The following is a 12,014-nucleotide window of genomic DNA, read 5'->3' as shown; positions in this document are numbered from 1 at the left end:
ATGGATTGGAAATTTTCAATTTTTATTATTTTTATTAAAATGTTTATAGAATATATTTTGATCATGGTTTCCTTTCCTCCAGATCCTCCCAGATCCTCCCCACCTCCCCACCTCCCTACCCACCCAACTTCATAACTTCATATTCTCTCTCTCTCTCTCTCTCTCTCTTTCTCTCTCTCTCTGTATGCCTGTCTGTCTGTCTCTGTCTGTCTTTCTTTCTCTCTCTCTCTCTTTTTCTGTGTGTGTGTCTATCTGTCTCTCTCTCTTTCTCTGTGTGTATGCCTGTCTGTCTGTCTCTGTCTGTCTTTCTTTCTCTCTCTTTTTCTGTGTGTGTGTGTCTATCTGTCTCTCTCTTTCTCTGTGTGTATGCCTGTCTGTCTCTGTCTTTCTTTCTCTCTCTCTCTCTTTTTCTGTCTCTCTCTCTCTCTCTCTCTCTCTCTCTCTCTCTCTCTCTCCTGATACAGCTAAACTCTTTCTCCCTCCTCTTCTGTAGGGCTCCCTGAGCCCCGAGGGGAGAGATTTGATGAAGACATGCCATTTAAGGCTGAGCTCCAAGGTTTCTCACTCTGCGTAATGTTTATCTGTGAGTCTCTGTTTGTTCCCTTTTGCTGCAGAATGAAGCTTCTCCCATGATCTCTAAGAAAGGCACTGATCTATGAGTAGAGATAAAAATATCATTAGAAGTCTTTTTTTATTATTATTATTTTAAGATCAGTAGTATTTGCTTTTACCCAAGGTCCCTGGGCTCTCTAGTCTCAGATTATTGGTCATCCAAACAGGGTCAGGCATGTGTTCCATCTCATGGAGTAGGCCTTAAGTCAAATCAGATATTGGCTGGTGATTCCCACAAGCTATGAGCCGCCATTGCCCTAGAGTGTATCTTGCAGGCAGGACACCACTGCAAGTCAAAGGGTTTGTGGCTGGACAGGCATTTACTGTCCTCTTTTGGCAGGGTACAGAGTACCTTTTTATACCAAAGACACTAAAACATACGGGTGACTCTTGATTTTGACATCCTGGAGTAGCTTACTGTCCCTCAATTTCACAGCCTATCTGAAATTTCTCATCATCCCATTATTTGATGTTTAACACTCTCCTTAATGTGGTGGAGTTTCTTGCCTTCAGACAGAACTCCTGACCTGCTAAAAGGGCGTTGGAGATGGAAGCTGCAACAGGACTTGTGACTTTTCTAATTTACAGCTCTCCTAGAGATAAAGCTAATTGGATTTGCAGCGGTGGGCTTTTGTTTTCCTCTTTAAGAACTCCATTTCCTACAGTTATGTCCGTTTGGGGTGCTGATGTGCTACTGGGTGGCACCTTCTTGTGCCTGTTGGTTTTGGTAAATCCAATTTCCAGCCCCTTTCTTACTCCATTCTCCCGGTTTGGTACCTGGGGACCTGCCCACGTCAACTAAAGCATAAGCTGACTCTGAAGTGCGCCCTGCTGAGATCTAGGCAGTCATTTCCCACCTCGTCCTGCCCGTGCCAGGTTAACAAGCCATACGCATACATTCGGAGGGTAGCAGCCCACAGGTCCATTTGGAACCTGGATATTTGTACTTCCTGCCTCTAAACCCAACCCGGAAGTTGGGTTCAGACTGTACTTCTGTCGTCAGCAAAACTATCGTCTTTTAAGAACCAGTTCCTTCAGAAAACCTTCGAGCAAATAAGAGAAAATTGAGTTCTTGGATTCCTCCTCCAAGCCATCACTGGATGTTTTTAGAAGACAGAACTGTTCATTTGGATCAGAAAAGTGACCTTAAAGGAAGTTAGAACTGACTAAAATAGCTTGGTTGCTTTTCCACGTAGGCGTAACAGACAGAAATAATACTTTGCATTCACATTTCTAAGTTTCATATTATATATTTCCTACAGATACATTCTCTGATTTGGGCTTATTGTTTAGTAAACTCTGAGTCCCCCAAAGGCTGGGCTATGTGGTCTGGGTTCTGTTTAGTAATTCGCATTCATATTCATGGTTAGTCTTCACTGTGTGGTCATCCCTCTGTCTACCGATGAAGAAGTATAAGCTTGGAATACCATGGTCCATGCACATCTTTGTTAGTCACTGAGCTGAAACTGTGTGCTGGGTCAGCATATATTATTCATCAGGGTAAGAGTAATCTAACCCTTGCCTCCGGAAGAAAATACTAATGCTGAGATAGCGTTCCCAGTTGTTTTTGAAAAGCTGCTGTAAATGTTATCCCTAAAAAAGGGATGCCTTAGGAATTAGGAATTCTGTGTCATTGTGTAAAACCAGTGATTATGAGTTAGAAAATGTTGAAGTCAATCTCTCACCTCGGGAACAAGGGCATAACTAGTTAGCTATAACTCCCCACCCTCACCAGGCCTACCCGGCGGTAGCGTTTCCTCTTCAGAGCTCAGGGGAATTGGGTAGATGATGGTGATGGTGATAATGATGGTGATGATGGTGGTGATGATGATGATGATGATGATAATCCTGTTGGGATAATGGCTTCTGCCCCTTGGTGACCCAGAGGAAGCACACTTGTGATACTGTGTGTGCTTTTTACTGTGAAACCCAGAAATCAACATCAATAACTGGACTGCACTGGAGGGTAGCTTGCTTTTTACCCAGTGGAATTTTGGAGCGATGGTCATGTTTCCGTCGTTCCTGGGTGTCTTCCTTCTTCCTGGTCTACAGGATGCATTTATCCATAGGGTTTCACTGTCATTATGACTGGTCTAAAACCTTTATGTGTACCGTGCTAGCTTGAAATTCAGATTAAAAAAAAAAAAAAGTTAAAAAAAAAAAAAAAAAGCCGAGCGGTGGTGGCGCACACCTTTAATCCCAGCACTTGGGAGGCAGAGGCAGGTGGATTTCTGAGTTTGAGGCCAGCCTGGTCTACAGAGTGAGTTCCAGGACAACTAGGGCTACACAGAGAAACATTGTCTCGAAAAACTAAAAAAAAAAAAGAAAGAAAGAAAGAAATTCAGAGATCTACCTGCCTCTGCTGTGATTAAAGGCAGGTGCCAGTATCGTGTCTCATAATTGAAGGGATATTTATTTTCATACCTAGAACCAAGGAGCATTTTTAAAATTTTCTTTTCTTTCTTTCTTTTCTTTTTCTTTTTTCTTTTCTTTTTTTTTTTTTAATTTAAGATAGAGAAAGCCAGGCATGGAGGTGTATGCCCCCCCCTTTTTTTTAATGATTTTTTTTATATGAGTACTCTCTAACTGTCTTCAGACACACACTTAGAAGAGGGCATCGGAACCCATTACATGTGAGCCACCATGTGGTTGCTGGGACTTGAACTCAGGACCTCTGGCAGAGCAGTCAGTGAGTGCTCTTAACTGCTGAGTCATCTCTCCAGCCCCTTTTTTAAATTTTCAACTGACACACAATAAGTAGTCCTGGGTGTGTAGTCATCAGAACAGAGCAATCAAGAGTAGCTAGCATCCCAGATTTTTGCGACTGCTTTGCCTAGGAAAGCTTTCAGTAACCTCTCCCTCCTAGCCATTTTGAAAAGACAGTCATAGTCACTCATAGGCATCTTAGTAGCAGCACTGGATGGCATTACAAGTTATTCCTCCCCCAGCTTCCTGTCTGTAGTTGGTAAACAGCCCTTGTCCACCCCTCCCCCTATAGTCCTCCATATTCCCAGGCTCCTTACAGGAAGGAATCTTTTTTCAGGCTGTACCGAGTTCTCCCATCTCTCAGGCGAATGCACGTGGTTCATTGTTCTGAGAGAACTGGACTCTTACTGATGTCGGGGCTTGGGTGCTAGTGTTTTACAGTAACTTTAGAGTTAGTCCTTTGTTTCACTGGGACTGAAAAATCCCTTGGCTTGCCATATGGCAATGCTAATGTTTGTTTTAAAATAGCATATCTTGAATTCTCTGCGTCCGTCCTATCATGTAAATGGACTGGTCCCTCCAACTGCCCCGGGGCCATTGTTCGCTGTCTTTCCTGGCCTGAATTCTGGTTTGTTTTTTGCTTTTGCTTTTGTTTTTTTGTGTTTTTTTTTCCCTGTGGTCCCTTGTGAGCAAGGACATTTTTGGTTTAAGCCACATAACAAAGGAGACTCCTGGCTGGATCTATTCTAGCTTCAATTATAACTTCCAGTGGGTATTTACTGCCTTCTGGTTATTTTGAACCACTTCTGCAACAACGAAGCAACCTTGGAGGTTTTAAAGTGTTTTAGAGGTGATTTAGACCTGCACAGAGTTGTCACAAGCTGTTTCCTGCATCCACACAGCTTGCTAGGAAACGTGGGCCACAGATACTCAGCATCTTGCCAGAAGAGTCTAATTTGTCAAGATCCTGGGCTCTCAACAAACGTCCTTGTCTTTGCTCTTCTTACAGATCTACTGTTCCCTATTGATATTGCGCTGGTCAAGAGAGAACATGACTTCTTGGACAGAGACGCCATCGAGGCTCTCTGCAGGTAACCTGACATTTTCCTCTCCTTTAAAAACACAGTACTTCAGTCTCAGCACTCAGGGGGCAGGGGCAGGCCCCAAGCCAAGTTCAAGGACAACCTTGTGTACAGAGTGAGTTCCAGAGCGGCACAGAGAGACCCTGCCTCAAGAGAGTAAAAAAAAAAAATGATTGATAAATTTGCTTTATTTTAAACCACATGAGGTCTTTGATTATCAAATGACACAGTGATTGATGCTGCTGTGCTATAGACCGTTTGATGAACGCTGAAGTAAAATTCTGTTATGTAATAGTGCCACTGAAATAGCATCCAATGCTGGCTGTCCTTGGAGGCCCTCGGGTAGCACCATCCCATATTTTGTTACCATTTGACAGCAAAAGCAGCAACCCTTCTGAAGAGTTAATGGAACTGGCCTCAGGTACAGTGAGGGAGTCAAAGCTGCCACTGTGTGGAGTAAAATGAGAGAGTCATGGGCAGGGCTAGGAGGTAGAGCCAGGCAGGGTTGTCCTGGAATTCCAAGGAGGCTCCTCAGGACCTCCAGCTGCCCCAGGTAGAGTGCTGACAGGATTAAGTAGGCCGTAAACTCAGTGAGTACAGGCTTTAATGTACAGGAGACAGGCAGTAAACATGCATTGATGTGAACTTTGAATAAAGCTGTCAGAGGTGCCATTCAGAGCGCTGGTTGCTCTCCAGGCTGAAAAGCAGCCGGTGGGGTTTTAAGAGAAGTGAATGTAATAAAATCCTGAGGATACACAGGCTTCAGATAATCCTCTCAAACCCGGGATGACGTTCTCAGTAATTTTTCTCAAAACCAAAAAGCCTTCATAGCCCTCCACATAGGCAGAGTTCACATGTTGGTGTGAATGTAAAGTTACAATCAGTTCCCTTTTCAATGACTTAGTAAAAGACCGTGTGTGTGTGTGTGTGTGTGTGTGTGTGTGTGTGTGTGTGTGTGAGAGAGAGAGAGCTCTCGCACATTCACAAGTGCTTACAGAGGCCAGTTTCAATGACTTAGTAAAAGACCGTGTGTGTGTGTGTGTGTGTGTGTGTGTGTGTGTGTGTGTGTGTGTGTGTGTGTGTGTGTGTGAGAGAGAGCTCTCGCACATTCACAAGTGCTTACAGAGGCCAGAGGTTAGAATCCAGTGTCCTCCAGTGCTGTTTTGTGCCTTGTTTTTTGAAGCAAATTCTCCTTGAACCTGGAGGGGTGTGTGTGTGTGTGTGTGTGTGTGTGTGTGTGTGTGTGTGTGTGTGTGTGTGTGGTGTGTGTGTGATGTGTTCACCAGTTCCCCCTGCTGTGATACCTGATGCAGGGATCCTCTTGGGCCCTCAGGCTTGCCTTGACTGGGCTCTCCATCCAGTTCTTAATTTCAGTGTCTACTTTAACTGGGGAAAACATCTTAAGGTGAAATGATGTCTGGTGTTTCTATTCCTGTGTATGTGAAGAACACAATAATGGCTTTGAAAGTTATACACACACACCACACCACACACATACCACACATACCACACACACACACACACACATCACACACATCACACATACACCAAACATATCATACACACACACACCACACATACCACACACACACACCACACCACACACACACACACTTTCTTATATGATGTTGTTTGAAGCAGTAAGCTTGAATAGTGAAGTTTGAGGAAAAGATAGAGGTTATCTGTTTAGAATAGCATATGGAAAAGACTAGATTTCATAGTCTGTGAAAAGAAAGAAGAAACCATATTTACCCCCAAGAAACAATGTGCAGCTTTCATTACATGTGTCCAGGGGTATGCACACATTTTTCTGGGAAAAGCAAGTTAGTGTGCATCTGGAGTGAGCGCAATGTCACCAGCGCCTTTTTGGAGTGGGCGAGAAGTCAGCGTCTGGAACAGGACCTGCCTGCCGCGGACATTGTAGAGATGCCTTCGTGCTTAGCTGTGTGGTGGCAGAATTAATGTATTCTCAAGTCATCACTGCTGGTAATGCATACGAATGAGCTCATTTGGAAGAGGCATCTTTGGAAATTCTTGAGCTTTGTGTTAGGTCACCCATCATCTCACACATGTTAAGCCACTTTGGGAGTCGGCCTTCCGAACCACATCAGCAGCTTAGGAATTTCTGGGTCAGGAAAATACCATTGCAGTACTTCAGCCCCCAAAGAGTTGCGATTTAAATTCTTGAAGAATTTTTTTTTTCCTGGAACGTCAGTCCGAAATCAACTTTTTTCTTTTTTAAAAAGAAAAAGACATGCTCTACAGTTTGATTTTCCCTTGGCTCTGAACACCGTAACCTGAGAGGAGAAGCCACCTCCCATAGAAAAAAGACTAGATCCATACAAAGAAAAACCTAAAGGAAAGTAGTGCTTTATCTGCGTTCAAACTTGATGATGCATTCTGGGTCAGCTAACATACTTCATACAAGTGAGGTGTAATAGTTTAAAACAAAAAGTTTGAAGGATATGTGCAAAAGACCAGACTTAAATTTCCATTTTTCCTTTTTTTTTTTTAAGGGAAATTCTTATTCAATGTGTAAGTGTTCACTATCATCTCGGCCCTGGGGAGGCAGAGGGAGAAAAAAAAAACCTGGTAATTCAAAGCCAGTCTGGGCTACACAGCAAGATCGTCCCTCAAAAAATTACTTTTTAATTAAAAGAGAGAAATTATTCCGAACCCATAGAAATAGTCGTTGGAGTATTGGGAGGTGGGATGCCCAAGGCCCTTGTCCATGTAGTCACACATAATGGCAGTGGCTTGGGCTTTCATAGAAGGGCACACGTGGGGACCTGAGGCAGACTTCAAGAGCCTTCCCTTGTGGGCTTTCTGATTCTTCACTTACTGCATATGCCTACTGCAGAGATTTCCTCTGGACTGGAGCACTGGGACTTTCTTTCTAAAAATATAAAGTTCAGTAATGATCAAAAATTATAATGATTATGCTAGTAGGCTTTTGTTAATTTTTAAAAATTGTATGTGTGTGAGTATTTTACCTCATGCATAGTGTATGTACCGTGCCTCTGAAGACGGAAGAAAACATTAGCTTCCCCTGGAACTGGAGTTACAGATGGTTGTAAGCCACCATGTAAGTGCTGGGATTTGAACTCAGGTCCATCTGGAAGAACAGCCAGTGCGGTTACCCACTGAGCCATCTCTCCAGCCCCCTGCCCAGTGTTCTTAAAGTGTTAGTCTAAGGTAGCAGATGACTTGGTCCCTTGAAGAAATTCTTTCCCCTCAATCTTGCTAGCTTGACTGATAACCTAAACCCATTGAGGAAGCTCTGATCACGAGCAAGCTCTACTCCGGACTGGAAGAGTGTTCAGTGTGTCTCAAAGCACATACTTGTGGTGTTGTAAACCGTGAGCCATGCTGAGACGCCTCTTGTGAAATGTCTTCCCGTGGCTTCAGGAACATTTCAGACCGCTGTTTTCCTTTGGAGTTAAAACTGACTCCTTCTACCAACACGTGGAAAGAATTGTGAACATCAGCTGGTAGTTGTCATATGAAAAAACAAAACAAAACAAAAAACTATGTTGTCTGTCACTGTCATCTTCAGTATGTACTTTGTCCCCAAATCACCATGACATGCCAAAGCCGTGTCAAGCATTGCAGAGACATTCTAACCTTGTTGCTCTTACTATTCAGTTTTAAAAGAAGCAAGTAATTGTGGGAAGGTAGGGGATGCTTGGAAGAGGACTTTGCTATGTAGACCAGACTGGGCTAGAACTCAACAATCCTCCTGCCTCAGCCTCCCAAGTGCTACATGCAACAAACAAGGAACTTAAACATTTTTTTTGTATGAATGCCAGGAAAACCTACAGGAATTTGAAGAATTTTTGTGGGAGCCTCTGTTTTCTTATTTCTTCTTCTGTCTTATTTTAAATGCAAGAAGGGGCAGACCTCCACCTGCTCTCCTTTCATCTGTGCGCCTCCAGCCCTAGCCCCAACCCTGTGCCGCAAAGCTCTTGAAGCTTTGACATTGCACCTTTGGCTCCATCTGTCTTGAAAAACGGACCCAAGGCACCCAAGAGATAAGACCTGCACATTCCTGCTGGGCCCTTGCCTTGGGTGGCGGCGGGGTCAGAATGCCCAAGGCCACAGATGGTTACTGATATCGGTATCTCACCTACTGATCCTACTTCAGGTTCTCTTGGCTGGCTTTTCTATATTTTCTTTTCTTTTCGGCCATTGTTAATACTTGTTTCACAACCAACTGTAGAGGTTGCTGTCTTTGGGCACCAGAGCCACTGTGTTTTAATCCTGGGTTCTTAGACAAGATTCCTAAGCTCTCTAAGCCCCACCCCCCCATCCCCTTTCGTCCCTTATAAAATAAAGATAAATCATAGTATCTGTGGCAGAAGGTTGTCAGAGGACTGAAGACGAGCCAGTGCCTCACCCAAAGACAGTGGCAGTTCACCTAGTTAGAACCATATTTTAATTCTTGGTTGACAGAGCACGACTGTATGTATCTATGTGGTAGCAAGTGATGTTTCAATGTTTGTGTGTAAGGTGTATGACTGAATTATGGGGGTTAACATATCCGATAGCTTATACGTTTATCATTTCTTGTCTGGAGTATATGCAAATTGGCTATTTTAAAATATAAAATTAATATTAACTATAGTCACCCTGGTATGCCAAGTCGCCCTGCACTTGCTGCCTGCCTCTTTGCGACTCCCTGTCCCTTCCCAACTTCTGGTGACCATCTTTCTGTTCCCTTCTATGAAATGAGTTTCTTCTCTGATCAGAACTACTATCTTATGTCCCTAGTACCCCTCCGGAAATCTGAGGGTCCTGCTCTTTGGAGATCCTAGAGCATGTGGGTGGGTGAGGGGAAATCATTGAAAAACCACAGAAACCCAGAGAGGAAGCGTCACACCCCTAGTCTGGTGCCGCCAACATAAAAAGTTAAAGTTGACTTTTCTCAAACCAACCTCCTGGGTCTTTTGTTGTTTGGCTTAAACTGGCGTGTGTGAAGTTACCCCACCTCCCCAAGCCCCATAAGCCTCCATGCCTAGTAAATTTGGTTATAAACACCACTCAGCCATTAAAGCCCCAATGCAGTCCAGTGGAGATTTGATTACGGGTTCGATTAATGAATCCCAGACCTAAGACTAACTTAACCATTGCTCACTCTTAAAGCCTTGAAAAAAACTGGGGGAGTGAAACATTACATTCGGTTGTGTCCTTTAACTGAGACCCCTCAGCAAGGGACCCTACACCCTTCTGAGCCTCCAGTGTCTCTCAACTGTTCCTCCTGCCCTCCCCCACTCCTTTCCCATGCAAGGAGAGGTTTTTCTGAACGAGTTGGTATTCTGTTTTATCTCTGTTTATTATTCTATAAACAGGCTTCCACATAATCTATAGAATCAAAGGCAGGCTTCTCAGGCTGCAGAGATACTACCTATCCTGGTGCATCCAAGTTGTCAGAGCAGGACCCTCGAGATAAAGCCCAGCAGGGTACAGGATCAGTTCCAAGTGGAGGGAATTAAGCGCTCTTATTCCATGGGGAAAAAAAAGCAAGGTTGCAATTCGGGAAAGAAATAAAAGACTGATGGGTGTGTGTGTGTGTGTGTGTGTGTGTGTGTGTGTGTGTGTGTGTGTGTGTGTGAAGCTTATGAGGCAACAAGCAGACGCGTTTAAAAAGGAAGACTTTAGTGATGATCATCTGGAAGATTCTAGAAAGAACTGAGGCCCAGGGACCTGTCACTCACACTTTGCACACTAGGTAGTGAGTAGATAACGGGTGCTATTGTTGTTTTTTTTTTTCTCCTATGACTTTTAATGAAGCTGATTGATCGATTGATTGGTGACTGATTGATTGATTGATTGATTGATTGATGGTTGATTGATCGACTGATTGATTTCCATTGTGCTAAGGATTGAACCTGAAGCCTTGTGTGTCCTTCGCAAGTACCCGATCACTAAGCTACTCTGCCGTCCCTGTTTCTCTAATGTGGCTAAACCGATATCATTAGCGATGGGGGCAGCTTGTTCAAAGCTGCAGTTTGACTCCCGTCTCAGCGGGGACTGTGTTCTAAGGGCCTGTTTGTGCTCAGTGAGATTTTTAAAATAATCATTTGTGCAGTTGCTGTCGATACTGAAAACAGTCTCTCCTGATAGGACTGAGTAATAAAGAGGGCTGGAACTTCACCTCTGTATAATAAATTCAAGCAATAAAAGTCACCTTCTGACATGGACATTTCTGAGGTCCATTGTCCTTCTTAATTATTACTTGAGTGAGAAGGGTGCACTGAGCACTTTGCCTGCAACCTTCCCCAGTTCCTACTGCTGGCCTGTTGCCCTTGAAGTGGGCCTGCCATTGATGCTGTAGCATGCCATCTAACAAGAAATAGAATGGCACTTTTGTGTTAGACAAGCTTTTTTTTTGAGAATAGAACTCACTAGCTAGACCAGGCTGGCCTCCAACTCACAGAGATCTACTTGCCTCTGCCTTCTGGGTATTAAGATTAAAGACGTGCACTACCATCCTGGGACTCCATTACCCACTATGTAATGGAAGTGTAGCATACCTGCCTAAACTAGAAATGAGTTCGGAGAAGCTCATATTGTATGGGTCAGTTGTTCAGTTTGATTGCCCATTCGTGGTTCCTTTCTCTGCTCACGGCCTTTCTCTGCTCTGCAGGCGCTTAAATACTCTAAACAAGTGTGCAGTCATGAAGCTGGAGATCAGTCCTCACCGGAAGCGAGTGAGTACCAAAATTACATGGGGGGGAGGGGGGAGGGGGGAGGGCAGGGACAGCAGGCACACTAACCAAGACAAGACTTGTATCTACACTCTGTAAAAGGTCCTGTTTGTCCATTCCTCAACATGTTAAAACCCCTATTTGGAGACAGCAGTGGATGGTGGCATCTACTGCTCTGGACTTGAAGAAATCTGTTACTTTTCCCAGTGAACTCCATGGCTACCATGTGATTCAAAGCATGAAGCCTATTGAATCTCCAGAGGAATTTCACATTGCTCCCTAGAGGAAATAAAGCTAACGTTCTGTAGGACCTCTTCCTGTTTCCTGGATGGAACAGTAGCTCCATCTCGAAGCTGTCAAGATGAAAGGGGAAGGCTGGCTTGGGGGATACTGTAGGAGATGTGGTGGGTGGGGAGGAAGATGCCGGAGCAGGAAATCCCATACACTCTGTCGTTGGTGGTGGGTCACACAACAGTTATTTCTGGGTAAGAGCTATGAGACCTTGGAAAGGGTGAGTCAGTGCTCACCAGTGAGGAACTGGTGTTGGAAATTAAAGAGGAGTAAATTTGCCCAAAAAGACGTACTCCTGACGGTTGAGAGTATACAGTCCATCTGGGAAGTTAACCGTTTCACGTGAGCGAGCTGGAACGGCGGTGTCCACTGAGCTTGGCAGTGAGTCTCCACATTGATGTGTGATACCGTGTACTCGGTGTCTTAACAAACTCAGCCTCCCTCGTGGGATTTTCCACGTGAGTGGCAAGGATGGCCAGCAGACTGAGTGGTGTCTTCTAATTTCCCTTCAGAAAGGGAATAGTCAGGTGTTCTGCCACAGATGGCTCACTATATCATCTTCAGTTCTTTTAAAGAAATACCTTGTCTTTCTCTTTGGGACCTAGAGTCCTCAGCT

General features: G+C 44.2%; 1 protein-coding gene across 5 annotated transcripts in view; it reads left to right on the top strand.

The window, feature by feature from the left end:
* Positions 1-12,014, top strand: part of Dlc1 (deleted in liver cancer 1) — a 385,446-nt gene that overhangs the window by 355,399 nt on the left and 18,033 nt on the right. For all 5 annotated transcript variants that reach the window (NM_001194940.2, NM_001194941.1, NM_015802.3 and 2 more), the window contains 2 exons: positions 4,328-4,409; positions 11,047-11,110. In NM_001194940.2, coding sequence (NP_001181869.1) covers positions 4,328-4,409; positions 11,047-11,110 — 146 coding nt within the window. The remainder of the gene's footprint in view (positions 1-4,327; positions 4,410-11,046; positions 11,111-12,014) is intronic.

Source organism: Mus musculus, chromosome 8, assembly GCF_000001635.26.
Source record: "Mus musculus strain C57BL/6J chromosome 8, GRCm38.p6 C57BL/6J".
In the NCBI taxonomy this organism is placed as follows: Eukaryota; Metazoa; Chordata; class Mammalia; order Rodentia; family Muridae; genus Mus; species Mus musculus.
The sequence above is the reverse complement of the archived record's forward strand: the minus strand, read 5'-3'. Positions and strand labels throughout refer to the sequence as shown.